This window comes from Vigna angularis, chromosome 4, assembly GCF_016808095.1.
Source record: "Vigna angularis cultivar LongXiaoDou No.4 chromosome 4, ASM1680809v1, whole genome shotgun sequence".
Classification (NCBI taxonomy): Eukaryota; Viridiplantae; Streptophyta; class Magnoliopsida; order Fabales; family Fabaceae; genus Vigna; species Vigna angularis.
In genome coordinates this window covers 16,054,178-16,078,043 of record NC_068973.1, presented here as the reverse complement: position 1 = coordinate 16,078,043, position 23,866 = coordinate 16,054,178, and the positions used below count along the sequence as shown (strand labels likewise).

At 33.8% G+C, this 23,866-nt stretch overlaps 1 protein-coding gene across 4 annotated transcripts; it reads right to left on the bottom strand.

The window, feature by feature from the left end:
* Positions 1–4,833: 4,833 nt before the first annotated feature.
* LOC108331437 (chaperone protein ClpC, chloroplastic) lies at positions 4,834–14,899 on the bottom strand. Of its 4 annotated transcripts, XM_052875670.1 has the most exons (11): positions 14,584–14,716; positions 14,083–14,148; positions 10,277–10,858; positions 9,672–9,787; positions 9,447–9,569; positions 9,175–9,360; positions 8,030–8,245; positions 7,233–7,450; positions 6,891–6,966; positions 6,717–6,806; positions 4,834–6,409 (listed from the first exon to the last, which is right to left on the bottom strand). In XM_052875670.1, the coding sequence occupies exons 3-11, from the start codon at positions 10,839–10,841 to the stop codon at positions 5,231–5,233; spliced, it is 2,769 nt and encodes a 922-aa protein (XP_052731630.1). In that variant the 5' UTR covers positions 10,842–10,858; positions 14,083–14,148; positions 14,584–14,716; the 3' UTR covers positions 4,834–5,230. The 4 variants fall into 4 exon arrangements, with proteins under 4 accessions (XP_052731630.1, XP_017421600.1, XP_017421601.1 ...); XM_017566111.2 differs by lacking the exon at positions 14,083–14,148 and having other exon boundaries at positions 14,716–14,899; XM_017566112.2 differs by lacking the exon at positions 14,083–14,148 and having other exon boundaries at positions 14,584–14,851.
* Positions 14,900–23,866: the final 8,967 nt, after the last annotated feature.

The following is a 23,866-nucleotide window of genomic DNA, read 5'->3' as shown; positions in this document are numbered from 1 at the left end:
TGTGATGTTGTTCCAATGGATGTTGGCCATGTATTACTTGGTAGGCCATGGCAATATGATCATAACTCCAGTCATGGTGGCTACACCAATAAAATAACTTTTCTCCACAAAGGAAATAAAATCACATTGATTCCTCTTACACCTGAACAAGTGAATGAGGATGAAATAAAAATGAAAATGAAAATTGATAAAGAAAGAAAAGAAAAAGATAGGTTGGAAAAGCACCCTTCTCAAGAGAAGAAAAAGGTATGCATGTTGTTAAATTCTTCATTCACAGGTAAATACCTTGACTCTTCTTCTCAAAAACATCACTTTGTTTCTACATTTCATCATGGGAAATGTTCAAAACAAAGTGAAACTAAAAATAAATTAAAGGCCAAGACTTCTTCTAATAAATTTTTTGTCAAAAGGCCTTCATCTTATCTTCTTATCTTTGCATATATCTCCTTAATCATACTAATTTTTGCTATCTTTTGTAGATATATTTTTGATCCAGGAGGAAAATACAAACCAAACTTGTGCTTCTTTCTTTCTTCCCGATTTGAGGACAAATCGTTTTTAAAGAGGGAAGGAATGATGGCAACTCCTTTAGGACTTTCCATCCAAAGAAGTAACAACTTAAACTAAGACTAAAGAAAGGGAAGTGGAATAAGGATTTCTAAAAGTTCTTTCCTTATCTAAGTTTTAGATGGATTCTCTTTAATTAAATCCATTTACATTGTTTTGTAGGACATTAATAAAGACTAGGAAGTATGTCTACACAATATAGGAAGTTTTTCAAGCAAGAGAACACAAAGGAGGCAAAGAAGAGTGCATTTTTGCAGCCAACCGTATAGCTTCCCTTCTTTGAAGCACGTTTTCAACATTTTCCACGTGAAACATAATCAGTCGTGTAGCTTCTTCACTTGAGCATGTTTTAAAAATGTTTTGCCTGAAACATCCACTCAGCCTACGTAGCTTCATGCACGTTGTAGCTTACTAGCCATGCTTCTCTTACTCTATAAAAGAAGCTTCTCCTTCTTGTAAAATTAACTTGAATTGATATAGTGATATGCTGCTGAATTGAATCCAGCCATTACTTCTTTGAGTTCAACCTTAGAGCTGTTTTAGCTTGTTTTCCTCTAGCTCCCTTCCCTGCTGGAAGGCTATCTGAGTTAGAAACTCTCCACACACACATCAAAATAAAGTGAACCATTTTCACAAACACCTTGCTCGCACCATTCATCTTCAACCAAATCTTCGTTCAGCTGCCAATTATGGGTCAAGGAGCCGCTCAAGTCCTGAATATTGGAGTCGCTTCTATCACTTAACTTGTCAAGAGTAGTAAAACATTTTTTCTCTTTTATGATATTTAACCAACTTTAATAAAATATCAAAATGTCCTTTATTGAAGTGAGAAGACAGGGATTAATTTTAATAACTCTAAAATAATCCCTATAACTTTAATACATTATATTCTAATAGTCATCACATTAGAATTTTTACATCAAAGTTATGCTTTAAATTACATGAACCAATTCTTAAATTAATATAATTTAACAAAAGCGAGAACTTTCACAGGGAGTGTGATTGAGTGTTGTTGTTGTTGCTTTGTTAAAAGCCTATCATCCTTCGTGAAGCATTCGGAGGAGGTGTTCATAATTTGTGAAGATTCAGAGGAGATGTTTATCCCTTGTGGGTTAGAAGGGATGTGACTTTCATCTCTTTAGGTAACAAGAGAGGTGTTCTAACCTTAAACTATTTTTTTTTCTTTATGATTGTAACAATTTATTGGTTTTTGCTAGTGAAGCGTTAATTCTCAGTTGAGATTAACAACTAGATGTAGGATCTATTTGATCCCAACCAGGATAAAAATTACCTATGCAATTTTCTCTCTTCCTTACTCTTTAATTTGTTTAAATTATTTTAAGGAATTTTTATATTTACTTGAGAGAATTATTAAAAGAACGATTTGAGATAAGAAACCAATTCACTTTTGGTTTGTTGAACGCGTTAACCTTTTTACTGCGCCACTCTGACAATACATAGAATCAAAGGTAAACCACATCATATACATAAATCTACTAAATTGCAAAAGTCTTAATATAAAAACAAGTCTTCATGAAGATCTTCTTACAATAAGAGCACTTGAGACTTGACTTTGGGACATCATCAAAAATTTTGCTCTTTAGTTTTATGCAAACAATCTCCCCTTTTTGATGATGATAAAAAATATTTTGATTTAAAGCTTTTTGTAACCTGTACTGATTTGTAACTCATAACTATCGGGCTCTGTCTGTTTTCTTTTGTTATATAAATATTTAATCATTTCGGACGTCCTTATTTGTGCAGAATCGTCTCAAATAGATCCTCGTATTTTAATTGATCTCAATTAGGTCCCTTTTGTGAAAAATTAACTCAATTTGGACCTTGTCGTTAAGTGGGTTAGACGGCATTAAAAATTTTGTGTCGTGGCTTGCTGACTGAGCAATTTTAATTATGTGGCAGAGTTTGGTCGCCTTAAGTGAATTTTTTTTATTTTTTATATGAAATGGCTTGATGACAAACTAATTTCAAACTAAGAAATCTTGTGGTCTGGATGGTTTCAATCCTTAGTCAAACTGTATTAGATTTTGATCGAATTATATTAAACTTTTTTCAAATTGTCAAATTATGATAATATAAAGTATCGTGACACAAAATTCAATTTTTTTAATTAAAGTTAGACCTGACTGACTAATCTGATTAATTTGCAAGAATGGCCTGTTGGGCTTGGTAGACCGAATTTGTTCAACTTTCAAATTGAAAATGTTAGAGGTTCCTCCCTCCATCACCCCAACGCTTTCTACACCTCCTCAAAATTTTTCTTATTACAAAAGTACCCTTTTTTTACTTTTACCATTTACCTATTTTACATTTTTGTTAAAATCCTAATTCCTTCTCTCTCATTTTCACTCAGTCACAGCCCCACCCCCCACCCCCACTCTCATTTTCTCTCTTACCACTCAACTTCATTTATGTTTCTTCCCCTATCATATTCCTTTCTTCCCCATTTTTCAATTTCATTGCATTCGCTTTCTTCTGTCTTCTCCATTTCGATGCAGGTGTGCTTCGTTTTGTGGTGGTGTTGGTTCGTGCTGTGGAGTTTGACGGCTTTTGTTTGGTCTCTACGTTTTCTATGTACAAAGGAAGAAGAAGAGAATCGCGAAAGACCTAAACAAATATGCGAGATTTGTTAGACCTTTAATGGATCTCAAAATTCGTCGATGGATGTCAAGATCCGTTGAAGGCCCAACAGATCTCGCATATCCTTCAGGCCTTCGCGTTTGACTTTTATTTATTTATTTTGTTTTAGTTTATTAATATTATTTTTTTTTATAAATTTTTATTTGTAGTATATATATATATATATATATATATATATATATATATATATATATATATATATATATATATGTAGATTTTGGGTTTTTTATATTAATTATAATTATGTAATTTTTTTAGAATTTGTTAAAATGGTTGAAAGGCAAAACGGACATGGGAGATGCGTTGTTCAATATATCTTGATTTATGTTAACTGATGTCAAGATCATTGAAAGCTAAAGCAATGTTGGTAAAAAGAAAAAAACTTTTAATTCAGAATAAAATAAGAATGAAGAAGTACAGGAAGCAACCTGTGGTGGTGGAGTAACCCTCAAGATGTTAACCTGACCTTTTCTTTTTTGCTGGATAGATGGGCTGATCCAGTGCTTTTTGTCATATCTCTAATTGTGATTGTGATGTAACCTTGTTCTTCTCATTCTCATCTCCAAGATATCTTAGGTGACCTAAGTACTAGGAAAGAAAATGCGACGTCTCTGTGTAATAATAAGTATATATGTTTTTATTTCAAATTTCTAAAATTTCAATCTGTTTTCATGCTGTAATTGATTTTATTTATCCTAATTATTACAAGTTTAGTAAAAGGGTTATTTAAACTATTATATTAGATATTATGAACAAATATATCATGACTTAAATAGATTATATGAACAATATCATTACTTATTATTAAAAAATAACATTTTTACTTTCTTAAATTTTTATTATATCCACAAGTACATTAAGATTTAAACTTTTTCTATTGATCATAAACTTTACTGTTTTAGATAGACATCTAAAACTTTAATTTTATTATAATTACTTTTAGAACAAGTAATTTTTATATATATAATTTTTTTGTAACAGTTTTGAATTAAATAATTTTGATTTTTCTGCTCATATATATTATATTTTTTATAGAAAAAAATAAAAATCAATTAAAACAAATTTAAAATTCAAAATATATATCTACATAGAATCAAAATTTAAGAATTAATTAAGACAAAATTGAAGTTTTTGTCATCTATTAAAAATAAAAAATGAAGGCTAAAAAGTTAAGCGTTCCTTTGTCTTTATTAATTGATATATTAAATAAATATTATGAAGTCATAATTTAAATTTAAAGTACGGTTAATAGAACATATAAGTTTTAAATTTTTTATCATCAGCTTTAAAACTTTGAACATGTTATTGGTGACCCTGGTTCGCTTTTCGTAAAATAGCCCATTGTACAACCATGAATTTGATTCCTGGACTGTTCAACCACCGTAAATCCAACCACGGATGAAGATAATGAATGTGGTGGATCTTTTAACAGACATGCTGATGTAAGAGGTTAGACACAAGAGGTTAAATATCTAACCACGAAAGAGAATGAATGTGTTGGATCTTTTAACAGACACTATAAAACAGGCCGATACAACACTTGAAACACGTTGCTTCACTACCATCCACAGCAAACTTGTGTGCATAGATGATTTGGGGACAGTTACGTATTCAACTTGATCTAATTACCTTGAACCTGTCATTACACGCATTGAATTCTCAAACAAAGAATAGGCCATACCGATCATTTACAGTAATGCTTGATATTACATCGTTGGTCAAACCAGTGAAAACATAAAAATATCCCATTTTCCTAAGGAATATAGTTCATTGGTGGTAAAGTTATACCAAACACGGCACTGATTTGATTTTCACCTTCCCGCAGATGCTTCAGTTTTTCCCCAACCCCTGGTAACCCCACTACCCTTTTTCTGAATTTGGTTTTTCTTGGCAATAGGCAAGAAAGATGAGGCCTACCAGTATCAATCAAAAGCTTTGGGTACATTGACAAGTAAAACATACTTCAGACAAATTAAGTACACATAGTATCAGAAAATTAACCGCATTATACAGGAAGTGCCTCTGGTAAGGACTCGGGGGCTCCACTGCTACCATTGAGCACAATCACGTTACCATCAGAATCAACATCCACTATAACAGAGTCACCCTCTTTGATCTCTCTAGCAAGCATCTTCTCTGCCATACTGTCTTCCAAAAGTCGCATTATAGCTCTTCTTAAAGGTCTGGCTCCGTAACTAGGATTATAACCTTCCTCCACCACTCTGTCCCTAAATCTTTCTGTTACTTGAAGTTCAATATCTTTTACCTTCAGTCTAGAAAACACCTCATTGAGCATTATGTCAGCAATCTCCTTCACCTCCAGTTTTGTGAGTTGCCTGAAGACAATCATTTCATCCAACCTATTCAAAAATTCTGGCCTAAAGTATTGCTTTAGCTCCTCAGTCACCAAGCTCTTGATTCTATTATAACTGCTATCCTTCTCATCATAATCCAGATCAAATCCAATTCGGCGGCCTCCTTTCTCAATCACACTGCTTCCAACATTTGATGTCATTATAAGAAGTGTGTTCTTGAAATCCACAGTTCTTCCCTTACTGTCGGTTAGTCTTCCATCTTCCAGGATCTGAAGCATCATGTTAAATACATCAGGATGGGCTTTCTCAATCTCATCAAATAGAACAACAGTGTAAGGACGACGTCGAACTGCCTCGGTCAACTGCCCACCTTCAGTGTAACCAACATACCCAGGAGGTGAACCAATAAGTTTGGAAACTGTGTGTCTTTCCATAAACTCACTCATGTCAAGTCGTATCATAGCTTCTTCAGAGCCAAAGTAGTATGCAGCCAATGCTTTGGCCAATTCAGACTTCCCCACACCAGTTGGACCAGAAAAGATGAAGCTAGCAATTGGACGGTTAGGGTTCTTCAGTCCAACCCGAGCTCTACGAATAGCCCGACTAATGGCTTTCACTGCTTCATCCTGACCAATGACTCGCTTATGTAAAGTCTCTTCCATCTTGAGGAGGCGATCAGATTCATCCGTCGAGACTTTCTCAACCGGAATACCAGTCCAGGATGAGACAATATGCTGTATGTCAGCTTCAGTCACAGTAGGACCTGCATCCCCTGCCTCAGTCTCTGCTTTGCTCATCTCCTTGCCTTTCTCTATAAGTGTTGAGATCTGTGCCTTAAGATCCATTTCTCTATCTCTCAGCTCTCCAGCCTGCTCAGAAATTTACATCATCAACCCATAAATTAAACGCAAAAAAATAGTACAGCTGACAAAAAGAACCAGCCATTACACTGTTCTTTCCTTCTTTTGTGAAAGAAGGGGCTTTATACTACTACAACATTCTTTAAACTCTACAAGCTTACTATAATCAAAAGCCATTTTATATAATTGATAAAATGCTAATCACTTTTAGCGTTTACTTTAGCAAAAACATTACTTTCCTTAGCCAAGGTAGTTGAATATTTTCGTGAAAATGTCCAAAAAAACTTGTCATGTTAAATCCTCAAAGAGATATTACCTTTTCAAAGTCTTGGTTGCGAACAGCTTCCTCTTTCTCCTTGATAATCTGCCTGACCTCCTTGTCAAGTTCTCTTGCTTCTTCAGGTAACTGGAAGTACATAGAGTTACAGCCCATATTAGCTCAGTAATAGAAGCTACAACTGATAGTTCAGGGTAAACAAATAATATATACCTGTGCATGTTGAAGCCGAACTCGGGAACCAGCTTCATCAATCAAATCTATAGCTTTGTCAGGCAAAAACCGATCACTGCAGGGACAACATTATCATAAATGAATGGATGGCATGATAGCTAACATAGATATCAATCACATCACTACATTCAGACATAAATGTAACTGACATAAGGCAATTCAAAGAGGGAAGCTATTGTTGCAAAATTCCATAACTAACATGCATCAGCTTAATTCAAGGAAAATTTCCAATTTAAACATGCCATGTTGAAAAGCGAATTAAAATATCTATAACATAAATCACATTAAACGAACAAAGAAGAGAGATGAATTATGACTAACCTGATATACTGGTATGACAGCTGTGCAGCAGCTACAAGAGCCTCATCAGTATATCGGAGCTTGTGATGAATTTCATATCGTTCTCTAAGTCCTTTCAGAATTTGTATTGTTTCATCAACAGTCGGTTCTGGTACTTTAACTGGCTGGAATCGTCTCTCTAAAGCAGGATCTTTTTCAATGTGCTTTCTATATTCGTCTAATGTTGTGGCTCCAATACACTGCAGAAATATCAAAACAAACTAATTAAAACAATGCCAGTAGTTGGGACTGAATTAAACTATTTAATGGTCTACATTTTAGAAGATATTCATTGTGTAGAGGAGTTTAGCATAGGCCTCGGAACCCCCTTCAAAATATGCCTACAACAGCCATTATGATGTGTTATCAACCGAAATTGAAACTGTAGGAAATTCCAAGCTTGAAATTTTGGATTAAAAATCTTCAGCATATCATATAATGCTGACTACAAGTTAGTAACGACTCCCGACCATATTAGAATTGAGACTAGAGAGTTGCTCATAGCAGACATGTTAAATATCTTGCAACAGTTTTAACAGTTTATAAGCATGGAATGACCAGAAGATTGTATACTTTTTTTTGTACAGTGTGGAGTTCCAAGGACAATATTATGACCAGAGATAGTCTCTTCTTCCTTTATCATCACAGGTTTGAGTGATCCTACTAAATCCAAATGTCAAAAACTCAATTTTTTTTCACCCTCTTCACATATTAAATTGACTATCAGAGTCAACAAGCAGTAAATTCATTTCGAACATGTCAGCAGGGGAAAGTACTACCTGGAGTTCACCCCTTGCAAGAGCTGGCTTAAGTATGTTAGCAGCATCAATTGCCCCTTCTGCTGCTCCTGCTCCAATCAAAGTGTGTACCTCATCAATAAAAAGGATTATCTCGTCACTTTGCTTGATTTCTTCCATTAGTTTCTTCAACCTCTCCTCAAACTCACCACGATATTTAGTTCCAGCAACAAGTAAACCCATGTCAAGGGTTATAACCTAATGCATTCAAAACAAAGTGCATTATAGTATGTGGGATATCAAGAAAAGATGCTTGTTGACAATCATTTTTATATGTACCTTCACCAAATAGGGTCAGCTTTCTAAATAGTTTGTTTACGAAAAAATAGAAAGGAAAAGTTATCAAAGGGTAACTACTTAATCCACATATGTATTCCCTTCAAACAGGACCAATCTTGATAATCCCGTCCAGATTTTATTCCCATTAATTTGAAAAGATAAATACAATGACTAATACAAAAGTGATGACCTACTTGTTTGGTATTATATTAATAGTCAACAAATAACATGTCCAAATCAGGCTATTGTATGCCAAATATTATTAAGTAAAAAGCATATCCATGTTTATTTAAGATTTGGGACTTGTCAAATCATACTAAAAACTACAAAACAAATAATTCCGTTACCTATCCTAACCTGAAATATTCGTATGAAATAATGAAATCACTATCATATAATCATCACTGAACATGAGACGGTGTGCCCTAGATACTGATTTGGCCATCTTGGTGCCACGAAACGCCTTTTTATAACACAAGTAAAAAGAGTTCATAAAAAAAAGAAAATATATATATATATATATATATATATATATATATATATATATATATATATATATATATATATATATATATAATCATCACTGAACATGAGACGGTGTGCCCTACATACTGATTTGGCCATCTTGGTGCCACGAAACTCCTTTTTATAATACAAGTAAAAAGAGTTCATAATATATATATATATATATATATATATATATATATATATATATATATAGAAATGAGACATTTTGGAATTCCAGCAATTTGAACAGTACATACAAAAATAGAATATGAAGCCCCCAAACTTAACAGGCAACTTAACACTAACTTCAAGAACAGCAGAGGTAAACGATTTCAACTAACCTTTTTGCCTTCTATGGTTTCAGGAACATCACCATTTGCAATCCGCTGAGCGAGACCTTCAGCAATTGCTGTCTTCCCAACACCAGGTTCTCCAATCAGACAAGGATTATTTTTAGTTCGACGGCCTAAAATTTGTGTCACACGTTCAATTTGCTGCTGCCTTCCCACAACAGGATCCAATTTTCCCTAGGAAGCACATAAAAAATTAAGCTTTTATTCACAATAAAGCAAGATCTACGACCTTCATAAAGAAAACCATGACCTCTCCATACCTCCTCTGCTAGCTTGGTCAAATTGGTACCATACTCCTCCAAAGTTGGCATCTTATTCCCACTACTTCCTGAACCAACAGTAGCAGTAACACTGTCGGCACTCTCACCCACCATGCGAATAACCTGTACCCATACAGTGAAAACTATCAGATAAGTATAAACTCATTATGTATCCATGCAAACAGATGTTTGATGCAAAAAGATACATGAAAGCATAATACTAGCCTGTGTGCGAATGTTAGTAGGATCAGCACCCAGGTTTTCCAGAACACGTGCTGCAACACCCTCACCCTCCCGAAGAAGACCCAGAAGCAGGTGCTCTGATCCAATATAATTGTGACCTGAAAATATTAAGGATTCGTTACAACTAAGTACAATTTTTTACCCCAAAATACAGAACAGCATTAAACAAAATAACTAATAACATATGGCCGCAAACTCAATTCCAAATGCATCTTAAAGCAAGCGAAAACCATTTAGTGGTGGTACACACTATCAATGAACAAGTTTGGTAAAATTGACCAGATATATAGACAAAGTATCAAACAAAAGTTTATGACAACATTGAAGAAACGCTTGTATCATAAATTCATAGGGTCACTTTTTCAATCCTCTGCTTTATCCTTTATTATAATAGAAGACTACCTGACATATATATACATAATAGATCTTATACAACCAAATCTCTTCTACATTATTTCGAGTAACAATTACACCAAAAAAACAATGAGAAAACTACTAAGAATGGACTGACAGTTCCAAAAGACGCTTTTCCATGTATATATTAGTTAATACAACAAAGGAAGGAAGAAGCTGAAAAACATGATTACCAAGTTGACGAGCTTCCTCCAGTGAAAGTTCCAAAACACGCTTTGCACGAGGAGTAAACGGAATCTCAACGGCTACAAATCCACTCCCCCTTCCAATTATCTTCTCTACTTCCACACGAGCATCTTTAAGGTTGATCCCCATTGACTTTAGAACCTTGGCAGCAATACCAGTCCCTTCACCAATAAGACCCAATAGAATTTGCTCCGTTCCAACAAAATTATGACCAAGACGCCTTGCTTCCTCCTGAGCTAGCATAATTACTTTAATTGCTTTCTCAGTGAAACGCTCAAACATGGCTTTCGGTACACATCTGGTAGATCTTCCTCGGTGTGCAGAAGTTGCAATGGATACTTTAGAGTGAAAATCTATTCCGGGTCTCAACATAGTATCCAAAGGATTAAAAGTTCGGAGTCCTGTAAAACCTGACATTCTTAATCCATTTGTACGTACTGCATTCATCATTTTGGCTGGTCTTTTTGATCTTCCAGATCCCTTTTGCTGACCATGTCTATGTTCAGCCACTAGACCAGGGACATTAATTGACTGAGCCAAAACCCTAGCCATGAATCCTCAATTGCAGCCTGCATGTTTTATGAAACATTTAAGAAAACGAGATATGCCGCAAAAGAAACAGAATGCAATCAGATAAGCGTGCAGACAAGTTTCAGATGTAAAGCATCAATATTTAGGACAAAATTTCATGATGTGTAATGGACATAAAAAATATTTTAGAAAATTACGCTATGAATACTTACATGATCAATCTCCTAATTGAAGTTCACAAGAACTATATATTTTCTATATAGTTTGACGAAGAAACTGTTAGGTTTCTTAAGAGTAAGAAACCAGTCTTCAGATCAGTTATAAGGATACAACACTCAAAACTTATAATTCAACTTAAGTTCACACTAGCATTAATGAAAAACTAATTAAGAGAACATTCAACAGCATTCAAGGGAAATAAATCCCTTCATACAGGATATAAACTCGGTCCAAACTATGAAAAATACATCATACCTATTGGAATAAACTTAAATTTTAGGGATTTATTAATAATTTTCTTTGAATCTTATCCTATTAGTTTTGTGTCTAGTAATATTCAAGGGAAGTTTTGATTTTTATTTATTTAGGAGTAGTATTATTCTATTTTATTGATATAAGATAAAGATAGATTAAGTAGATTTTATTTTAAGTTAGTTGATATTTTATTTTCAGTTTTTATTATTGGTACTTGGTGCAAGGTCTTATTTGCACCTATTTAAAGGTTGTCAAGGTTCAATAAAAATAACCACATTGAAGAGTCCAATTATTTGTGAGTCACGTTTCTTTTAACTAAGTGGTATTAGAGTTTTATGTTCCTCTAAGTACTGAGAGAGAGAAAAGAGAGGAGAGAGTCAAACACTGTGAGGAAACAGTGAGTGCTCGAGAGTTTTGTCAGGGATAGCAAAATTAGTCAACGGAATGAGTGTGCTACAATTGTCAGAAAAGATCAATTACAACAATTGGTGTCTGCAGAGGAAGGTTCTTCTTATGGGACATAGTGGAGGACAGGTACAATGAACCCGCAAGGGATGAGCATCAACCAGCGACCCAGATTGCTACATTAAAAAAGACATGGGTAAAAGACAGATCGACTTTGTACTATTTGTATAATGCAGTGGATCAATCGAGGTTCGAGAAAATAAATAATGCAAAATCAGCAAAAGAAGCATAGGAAATTTTGGAGGTGGCATACCGAGGAGATATCTGTGTGAGACAAGTCTGAGTACAAGCTCTTAAAAGAGAGTTTGAACATATGAAATGGATGAAAAAGAAGGAGTTGTTGAGTTTATAGCTCGAGTACAGAAGATGGCCAACCAACTCAGAATGAACGGAGAACAGGTGCCTCCTAACCAGGTTGTGGAATAGATCTCAAGAAATCTGATAGATTATTTTGAAAGTATCATGGTCACTATTGAAGAGACAAATGATTTGTCAACTCTCATTGTGGAGGAGTTAGTTGGGTCATTAAAGGCCCACAAACTGAGGAAGAAGAAAAAAAAAGAGGGAACCCGACAATCAAGACCTACAAGCACAATTTGACTCAAATGGAACTCGGAATACTCAAAGCCGAGGTCCTGGAGGAAAAGGACGAGGAGGTCGAGGATGAGGTGAACATGGCTGAAGTAATTTTGAGAATGATAGTGAAGAACAAACCGGTCAGCATAATTGGCATGACTGAGGACAAGAGAAAGGCTAAGGAGATCGGTTAAGAGTGGAGTGTTTTAAGTGTGGCAAGTACGACCACTATGCAAACGAGTGCATATTGAAGAAGTGCTACAACTGTGGTAAGGTTGGCCACATTGCAAAGCATTACAAGGCTGAGACAAAAGAGGAGACAAAATCTCGTTATTGAAGAGGCGGAAGAAGAGTGTGGAATCTTGTTAATGGAAAAGAGCTTGGATGCAATGGAAATGGAGAGTTCAGTACCAACAATGGACGAAGTGATCTCAGTAAATGATGCGACAAATGTGGAGAAGGCAAACATGAAGAAAGAACTCAAACAAAAAGATGAAGAGATTTAACGGATATGGAGACTTTTGGATGAAGCTAATGAGATTATGGCTAAACAGATGGTTAGGCTTGAGGAGTTGAAGAAGGCGGTTGACAAGGAGGAGCAAACATATAGTGTTCTTGAGCTAGATGAAAACAGGAAAAAGGAAGATGAAGATGTTGAGAAGAATCAAGGTATGAGAATCTCGAATACTAAAATAATCTCGAATACTAAAATAACAAAATCTTATGAGTATAATTTTGGTCGAGATGAAGAAGTAGGTCAAAAAAGAGGAAGATGAAGATGTTGAGAAGAATCAGGGTATGAGAATCTCGAATACTAAAATAGCAAAAAATCTTATGAGTAAAATTTTGGACGAGATGAAGAAGTCAGTCAATGTTGCATAAAGGTCAACCCAGATAAAAGCCAGGAGGTCATAAGGAAAAAGAACTCAAATCTAGTTGAAAGAAACAAGTTTGATGCAGGGTGATGCATATGCAAAGTCGAATAAAGGATAAAAAAATTTAAGTTTACAAAGAAGTTTTGTTGTAATAAACTTAAATTTTAGGGATTTATTAATAATTTTGTTTGAATCTTATTTTATTAGTTTTGAATCTAATAATATTTAGTTTGATTTCAATAAAGATTAAATAGGGATAGGTAGTTTTGATTTTCCATTTATTTAGGAACAATATTATTTTATTTTATTGATACAAGACAAAAATAGATTAAGTATATTTTATTTTAAATTAGTTGATATTTTATTTTCAATTTTTATTATTTGTCTTTTGCATAAGCCCTATTTGTATCTAGATTGTCAAAGTTCAATGAAAATAACAACAATGATTAAACTATTAACCACTCCCCTAAACCATCCAACCTCTCTTAACTGCCCTGTAACTTCTGCCCTGGTTTGACTTCTTTTTCCTAACATACACCTTTAAAGTCCTATCACAAACACTAAGAATTACATTAATTTTGAAATGAATCCTACGTTATAGTAATTAAGTTCAAGTAAAAGATGCACAGTGCCTATATTAACGATCAAGAGTTACTTCAACTGATCCATAATAAAGGACCAAATATCTGGGCTACTTGGCGAGGGGATAAGTTGAGTGCCATATAACAAGACTTAAATAAATAATTAAATAGCACATTCCGCTTCCTAATTTAATCAATCTACTATTTCCTCTCTTGTATGTAAAATCAAATCAACAAGGAAAACCGCAGTGGCACACACTTTATTAGAAGTTTAGCTTCAGGAAACTCAACTCGTAAAAAGTAACAAGCGTGGAAAGTGGAATGCAGTGCTAACAAATCAACACCAGCAGCAAAGAACTACGACAAAATCGTAACAACACAGTTTGAGCTCGGAAAAGCCAATTATAAAAATCCACAAACAAAAAATAGAGAAAAAGCGCATCAAGCAAATACATCACGAGAGATAGCAATAAGACATTGGAAAACACTTAACAAAAACATGCGAACCATTCCTTATGTACGTATAAAATCGAGAGAAACGAAAACATCAATCAATGAGTCAACAAGCACAATAAGTTGCAGCAGCACGTGCAAAAACAATACTAATTGCAAAAACAATACTAATTGCAGAAACACGCAGTGGTCTAATAGTACAAACAAACAAAAGAAGGATAATTCTAAAACCTAAGTGAAGCAGCTTTGAAGCAACAACCGGTACGAAACGGAGTAACAGTAACACAACAGTGGATGAAGGAATGAAGGAATGGAAGGATGGATGCAAGAAGAACTCACCGGAAGAAGCAGTGCAGAAATAACCGCTAACGATATAGAACACAGAATAAAGGGGAAAGGAAAAATAAACCGAAGATAAAAGATGAATTATAAGGAAAAAAAAGAGAAGGGAGAGAGAGAGCAGAGAAAGACCTAAAGTAGCTGAAAAGAGAAAAGGGGGAGATTATTGAATATATAGTGAGCGAAGAAGAGGAAGGAATAAAATTGTGGTGAGGAATAGGCGCTGGCTAAAACCTTCTTCCCCTCCCTTCCTTTTCCTAGATATCTATCTCTATCTATCTATAATCTCAAATTCAATCTAAATATCTATGGTAACACTTCGTGTACCCTCTCCCACCCGATCATTTTTTTCATCTCGCCCTTCATCCCCTCATCCCATCTCACGCGTCCATTCTTTCCACGTTGTGTCCGTAAACGTCACACGTAACGTCTGCCTGCGGGTCCCACCTCATCACCACTCACAATTGATATTTTTAACCCACTGACTGTTTTGCCCCTGCTTCACGCGCCGCCTTAATAAAACGCCAACGCCAGAACGAAAGGGAAAACGCGAGAGATTGGGGATTTAAGGTAAATATCTACGTCGCTGTAGCAGAGACGTAGACGATACCACTTTTCTTAACCTTGTTTTGGTTTTGGAGTTGGTTTCGTTTCCGTGGTCAAATGGTACATGCACATACTGTAACGTGGTTAATTGCTTTCTCTTTTTGTTTCTTAATTCCTCCTTTATCGTTTTGGACAAAGCAGCGTGAAGAGAAAAAAACGAAGCTAGCCGTCAACAACCGTGGAAAAATCTTTATTGCCGGTAAAGTTTACAATTTAGCAGCATCACCTAAAATTGGACTGCTGCTTCAAATGCAAAAGTAAGAAAAATGGGTTTTTTTCTTTGATGGTCAAAGAAAAGAGAAAACATGGAAGCATGCTTAATGCACTCTCTACTGCTTTCGTCATATATCATATATTATTACTACATAAATAACAACTTTTTTAATTGACTACAAATATTTAATCTTTGTATACAGGAAATGGATTATTAATGTATTAATTTTTCTTCTCAAAATTAGAGCATATTTAATATGTTTTTTATTACGTTTATGACATGCTATTTTGTTAGTATTATATAGCTAAGAATATTGTAGGATTTTACAGAATTTATCGAATATATTATGGTTTCTATAATTTTAAAATGTGAAACATTCAAATTCAAATTTTGTTACGAAGTTTTAGCAGTAAATGGAGTATTTTAATTATGGGTCATTAAATCAGCATTCGAAAAATTACAGAATTAAAAACAATAGTGTTCATGAGTTCTATTTTATAATTTGCACTGATATAATAAATAAATCAAATTCTGATTGCTTAGATTCTAGTCTTTTCAGAATATTATAATAAACGCTTGTTGTATATGTGAAACAATTTAGATATATACTTGAAAACTTTTCCCCGAACCTACAAGCTATGTTGTATTGAGGATCAAGAAAAGTTGGGTGTGTATATCAAAAATAAGACTTTAAAAACGAAAAGACATCAAGTTCCAGGTTGCGACTTCATCCCATTTTTTCTTCTTGTATCCCACTCTTTTTTTTCTTCATCCTTATAAATTTGCTAATCTCCAAATTAATACTAATTAAAATTATAATAAAAATTCTTATAACTCTTTATTTTAAATACTTTTAGAACTAAATGCTTTGAAAAATACTTTTATAGTAAAAATATCTTTCAAAATATTTAATTTTAATTTTTTCTTTCCGGATTAAACATTTTTAAAAGTATTTGCGAATTAATACGGTCTTCCAAAACATATACATATCAGAATATTTTTTGTATTCTAAAACGCATTCTAACATCCAAAATATATATTAAAAACTATATAAAATATTAATCATCATTATAATATTATAGAACAGTTAGAAAGTTGTAAAGAGATAATTTTATAGTCATTCAAAATGGCTATAAAGTTTAAAACTTTATATACAATAGAGTATTTCAAAATTTATATAAATAAAAATGGACAGTCTAACTAAACTAGACAGCTGCATCATCCTTCTCCAAAATCTACTTGAGAGGCACCTCATCTCCCTCTGCTCACATCCATCGGATGATCATTGCAAAAGAAAAGCACCAAACATACAAAAAAGCAAACACAAGCAGAAGGGTAAGCTAGATACACAAGAAAACATACACTATAATAGCATACAACATACACTAGATAATTCAAGCAAAGTAACTAAATCACACATCCTAGCATATTATATTTTAGACTTGACTCGTCCGGACTTAGAATGATTGTCGAGTTATGGCGGGTCATGCAAAAGTGGTGGCCTCTACTGCTTTGCAAAGCCATTGCCAATGGGCTTCACCCTACCATCCTCACGAGGTTAGTCTGTTCCGGGCCTTGAGGCATACTGGAAGCCCTCAAGACTAAGACCTCATGCTACTCCTCACGACATGGTTCAATCCTCTCTACTTGAAAATGAAAGACCATTGGAGTTTCAGGATAACCCCCAAGACTGAGCTCCTGCACTCATTCTAAACAACCTGGAATCTCACCAAGAGATTCTCCACTGAAACTTACATTAACCCCTTTGAATCACATACTTTTATTTGTAATTAACATCCATGTTTATCCTCTATTATATAATACATTACACTCTCAAACATACTTCACAAACCAAGCACCACCCAACATAGTACAACACAAGATAATAGAAAAAGATAGTAAATTAAACTCAGAACTTTCACACAGTGCACCCCATTGGTAGAGTAAGACCAGGAGTTTCTCACACAACGACTTGTCTCGCTATGCGAATTAACTTGCCGAGGTATCAGACCTCAACTTCTCGCATAGCGTCCCCAGGTCGTTATGCGAAAGTCCAAACAGAGACCAACCTTCTCAACCACTCGTTATGCGCCCCTTTTCGCTCTTCGAATAAAATTAGCAAAAGTCCCAGACTCCAACCAGGAGCATAGTGTCCTAATTCGTCATGCGAATCACTAGACAAAGAGCAAACCTCACCATCCATTCGCATAGCGCCCAAACTCGTTGTGCGAATGCCCAGATAGAGAGCAAACCTCTCAAGTCATTCGCATAGCGCACTATGCGAAACTATTCACACAGCGAGTCTGCATAATCTGCAGAACGAAATTCTGTAGATTTATGCAACTCAACCACAAATGTCAATTCTAACTATTTTTCCCAACTTTTAACACACCTAGATTGTATTATATACCTAATTAGACTTGTCTAAGTGATTCTAAACATTCCTAACCTCAATCTAAAGTGTATATGAACCAATTTCCATTATAAAACATCAAATTTATCAACTTAAGGACCCAAATTCAAATCTCTCACTTTGCATACGTTTTTTACCATTTGAATGGCTCAAACAAGTCACAAATGACTTATCCAAAATATCCCAACAAACCAATTGAGTCCTTGACCTCTAGTTCTCATTTTCACTACCTCACTTCCTCCAAAAAGACTCAAAACATGCATAATTCACTTAACCTTCTATCTAGTTACCCTTATGACAGATTACCCTTATTCGTATGATCAAAACAGTTTTAATCCATATTCCTTTTAGTTTAAAATCATCAACTTCACAAATTCAAATCAAGCAATCAAATTACATAGAACAACATATCACTCAAATTCATAAATTTAGTTCAACCACTAATATATCACAAACTTCATCACACACACAAACCACCCAGCTCACAGAGTTACTTCGACAATGCCTTGCATCGCAAGAAAACTCAACAGAAACCTACAACTCACCAATTAGTGATAGAAATTCAACTTTGAAACCTAAATTGAGCTAAGAATTGAAGAGGAAGAGTGCAAGGCACATGCAACCACAATCTGCTACATGCTCACAACCCCAAAATGCACAAAAGAAAAGGGAAACGACTTACAAGCTGAAGAACAAGAAATTGATTGGTCAAGATCGTAGTCCTCGACACCAGGATCGCTTAGGCACCTCCTGATTGTCGAATAGTTAGCTCAGTTGGGAGGAAATCTAGAGAGAAGCGAGAGAAAGAGTGGAGAACAGTGTTTTAGAGAGATGAAGTGTTTTAGATAATGAACCGAGCATTAAAAAGTTCTATTTATATTATAAGATTATTTTTAAAGTAAAAAGCTCGTCTCATTATTTTAATACACATATCTACTCTAATACTTTATTTTCTAGGTTCTTACATGCATGATTTGAAATATATTTAATGATCTAAGAATAATTTATGAAATACTCAATTTGAAAAGAAAAGTTATAATCAAGTTAAGGATGCGAAGATATTTTTGGATAAAGAAAATAACACTTTGACATCCCATTTTTGACACTTTTGATACAATCGAGTTGCCATTGGTCCATTTTTTTTTATTTCTTTCACTCTTATGTGAAAAATAGAAACTTCATCTTTTCCTTTGACTTGTGAACCCTTTCGTTTATAGAGTTTTAATTTTAAATCATTTGTAACCTAGGTCAACTTTTACTTTCAATCTTCCTTCATTTCAATTTTCTTCTCATGTGGTTGTTGATTATTTCGTTCACCCACCGTCGATCAAATGGGGTTTGTTTCTCTCATGAAAATTTGTTTTTGTTATAAACTATGTTTGTCTATGGCATTTGAAGTTGGGAGAGGTTTTTAAAGTAACCTTTTTTATTTCCTCCTTTTCTAGTATATTAGGTTCTTATTTTTTTTATTATTTTTTGTGTACGGTTGAGGATAGTAATTTTTTTATGGTTTTGACTTTAAAGTAGTGAATGTTCCAGGTTGGGTTTGATTTAGGAGGAGGAACACTTGTGTAGAGAGTTAAGGTTTAGAAAGAAGTGGTTTTTTGGGTTCTTTTTGTTTGTTATTGGTAGACGAGTTGTAATTCATGGAAGGTTCTTCCTGCGATGTTTGGTGCTAATTATTGAAAGAAAATGAGTGACTTGTGTTGTGGAGTTTGGGTATTGGTTGTGGTAGGGAGGATAGAATGGATTTATGGATTTGTGCACGGAGCTAGCTATTTGGCTAAATATTGGAACAGGTTAGCAAAACATGGTGATAGATCCTGTCCTGTACCTTTTGAGTATTCATGACTTGATAATTAAATTATAAAATAATTACAAAGAGTTTAATTGATCTTTTCATAATCTTTTATTTATAAGAATAAATTGATAAACACAATATAATCATAATAAATAAGGTAACTTTAGACACAATATAATCATGATAAATAGGATAATCATTGACACAATATAATGATGATAAAATAGGATAAATATCTTAACACTCCAACTCAAGCTGAGCATACAAATTGTATGTACCAAGCTTGGAACAAATAAACTCAATATGAGGGCCCCTTAATGACTTGGTCAATACATCTGTGAGTTGATCGTTTGACCCAATAAACTCAGTACATATTTCTTTAGTCAACAACTTTTCACAAACAAAATGACAATCAATTTCTATATGTTTAGTCCTCTAGTGAAACATTGGATTTTAATGCAATGTGGAGAACAGCTTGATTGTCGCAATACATCTTCATAGTATGGATATCACAAAATTTAAACTCTTGAAAGAATTGTTTCACCCATATAAGTTCACATGTTAATGACACCATTGCCCTATACTCGGCTTCAGTGATTGATCGAGCTACTATATTTTGTTTCTTACTTTTCCATGAAATAATGTTTCCTCCTAGAAAAACACAATATCTTGTATAGTAGACCTTCTATCAATAGGCGAACTTGCCCAATCTGCATCACAATACCCAAAGACCCGAATGCTTCATTTATCTTCATATAACAATCCTTGCCCGGGAGCCTTTTTGACATACCTTAGAATGTGAATGAGATCATTCCAATGGTCAACATATGTTTCATTGTGTTTTAGCCCAAATTTTTGAACAATGAAGCTAAACTTTCCAACCCAAGCACGTGGTGATTGCTTGAGGTCATATAGAGATCGATGTAGTTTGCATACCATACCAGATTCCCCCTGAGCAACAAACCCAAGGAGGTTGCTCCATATATACTTCTTCCTCAAGATCACCGTGTAGGAAAACATTCTTGATATCCAATTGATGAAGTGACCAATGACGAATTGTTGTCATGGCAAAGAAGAGGCGAATAGTAGTCATCTTGGCTACAAGAAAAAAAGTGTCATAGTAATCAAGACCATAAAGTTGAGTATGACCTTTTGCAATAAGTCAGGCTCTGAGTCGATCAATTTCACCATCAGGGCCGACTTTAACTAGATACATCCATTGACAACCAACCGCTTTTTTGTTCGGGGAAGGGGTACCAGGTCCCAAGTATTATTGTGGTCAAGAGCCTGCATTTCTGTAATCATAACTTGTCACCATTCAGGATGATCAAATGCTTCTTTCACATTCTTGGGTATAACAATAGAAGACACTGAGGATAAAAGAAAAAAATAGGAGGGCGACAATCGATGATAGCTAAGAAAATTATAAATGGGATGAGGGTTTCGAGTGGAACGAGTATCTTTTCTGACAACAATAGGTCATGCTGAATCAATTACACCAGGAGGCATGAGAGGAGGTGATGAGGGAGAAGAATCTGAACTAAGAGATTCACCATTGCCAACATTGTTGTGGTTGATAGGCAGTACGTCGAGTGAACCGTGTGAAAAACATTTCGAAAACAAGTCAGGTTAACTACTTAAAATGAAAATAAAACAGACTTTCAAAAAAGAAAAATAAGTGAGGAGCAACGAACAAATTTCTGTACAAGATCTGGATAACGGAAAACAACAAAGTTTCATGCACCAGGCTCACTTCCTCTCCAAAAAACAATAGAATTGATCTAAGTATTCACATCACAACTAAAACAATTCAGGTTAACTTGTTAAAATCAAAATAAAACTGACTTTCGATAAAAGAATATAAATAGGGAGCAAAGGCAAAATAACCAGGGAGCAGTGAATAAAATTTTATACAGGATCTACCTAATGAAAAAAAAACAAAATTTCATGCACCAATCATGGTCACTTCCTCCCATACAACATCACAATTCATCTAAGTAACCACATCACAACTGAAACAAGTTAGATTTAATAGTTCAAATCAAAATACAACTTAAATTAACCAACTCCATCAACTGTTAATCTACAACTCAGGTCATCAATGGTACCATTTATGAGCAGAAACCACATTTTTTCTTAGCACTAGAAATATGAAATTCACTTAAAAATCAGAAGTTGGCATTTGAATGTCTAGTTTTTTAAAACTACATCTTCCATAAAATTCTAAAAAATATGTTCTTATGTTAAAATTAAATATCAATGAATCAAGAATGTAAAACAAAAAAGAATCAATCAAATTGGATAATTATGGCGAACAAAGGTCGAAGTTGTCCTCTATAGTCTATTTTGTACTTTTAAGATTAAATTGCATCTTGCACAAAACTCTAAAAATTATGTTCTTATATTCAAACTAAAGATCACTGAATCAAGAATGTAACAAAAAATAATTAGTCCAATTGGATAATCATAGAGAAGTTTATGCATCAAACAAGTAGGAAAGGTCAAAGTTGTACTCTACCGTTCGTCCGGTGTTTTTGAAATTAAACTACATCTTCCATAGAATTTGAAAAAAATATGTTCTTACATTCAAATTAAATATCATTGAATAAAAAATGTACAGTCTATTTCGTATTTCCAAGATTAAACTACATCTTCCACATAATTCCAAAAAATATGTTCTTATATTCAAATTGAAGATCATTGAATCAAGAATATAACAAAAGAACAATTAACTCAATTGGATAATTATGGAGAGATTTATTCATCAAACAAGTAGTAAAGGTTAAATTGTCCTCTACAATTAGTTTAGTATTTTCAAAATTAAACTCATCTTGTATAGATTTTCAAAATTTAAGTTTTTATATTCAAATTGTACATTTTTTTCTTAAATCTAATCCTCTCAAGTTTTAACAACAATAATTTCTCAAGATTTATTACCATTACATACATTGATTGGTCTGGAAATGAACATATTTTGTACAACTTGAAACTAATTTTCATTTAAATGTCAAATACAATTTATTATAATATAACTTTACATGTTCTACCTTCTACATTATATGTTCCAATGAATAACAATGTACATTAATAAGTTTGAACAAATAAATTTATGTTTTGAAGCATTATTTCCCTTCGAATATAAGGGAATCTTCAATCTGCTATTCAAGATGCAAAAGTTTGAAAGCTCTGTGAGAAAGCATTACTCTGGAGAACTGAAGCTCATTCATTGTCCTATATAGGGATTCTTTTAAAACCTTGTTTTCTTCTTCTACGGCACATAACTGCATTTCCACGACACACTTTAGTTTATGAATGAGTAATTGAAAAATCCAATAAAGACTAATTAATTTTAAGAGAAATTCAAGAATACGTTATAGTGAAAAAACATAACTCACAATGGGCTCGTTCCTCAAAGCATGTTCTTTTTCAAATTTGCAAGCTTGCTTAACAGCAAGATCGACCATGTCATCTACCTACGTAGTAAAAATTATTCGTTAAAAAAATAAAAAGATTGTTCACAAGGCTACTAAGTATACTTAGTCACCCTATTTACATATAACAGGAATGCTAAATACAAGTGCATACTAACGTCCATGGAATACAAAGTTTAAACAATGATAGCAATGTCCAAAAATTAAGTACATTATATAGCCAATATATTTTTACATATTTAGACATCAAAATATGAAAAAGGGAACAAAGCCTAAATATTGGGCTAAAGAAGAGTCAACAAAAGTTTCAACCTCCAAGGACAAGAAACATGTCCATTACCATAAACAAAAAGCTCATTCACACCCTTAGAAGAGAATTGACAATAAAAAAAATCCTTTATTTAAAAACAAAATCAACATAAATCAAAATCAAGTATACTCTATTACGCACATTGATATTTATTTATGCCTTAATAATTCATTATAAAATTATAGTGTAGCATCCATCATACTATGAACGAGTTAATAACAATAATAAGAAGTTCTTTTACTTTCAATTCTTTCTACTTCGAGGTATTGTTTTGTAATCATAACAGGTTTAGCTATTAGAATGAAACTGTATCATGAACTCATGTTATAATAGTTAAATTTTCATCATGATTTTTTTCTTAAATACTTAAAATAGAAAATGAACCAATCAGTAAATAATTTTCATCATGATTAAATGAGAGGACTACTAGAGGATTTGTAGTTTGGGGATAAATATGCAAGTAAGGTCACGTTTGAAAAAGATATGCCCCAACCAGTGAAAATGGGCG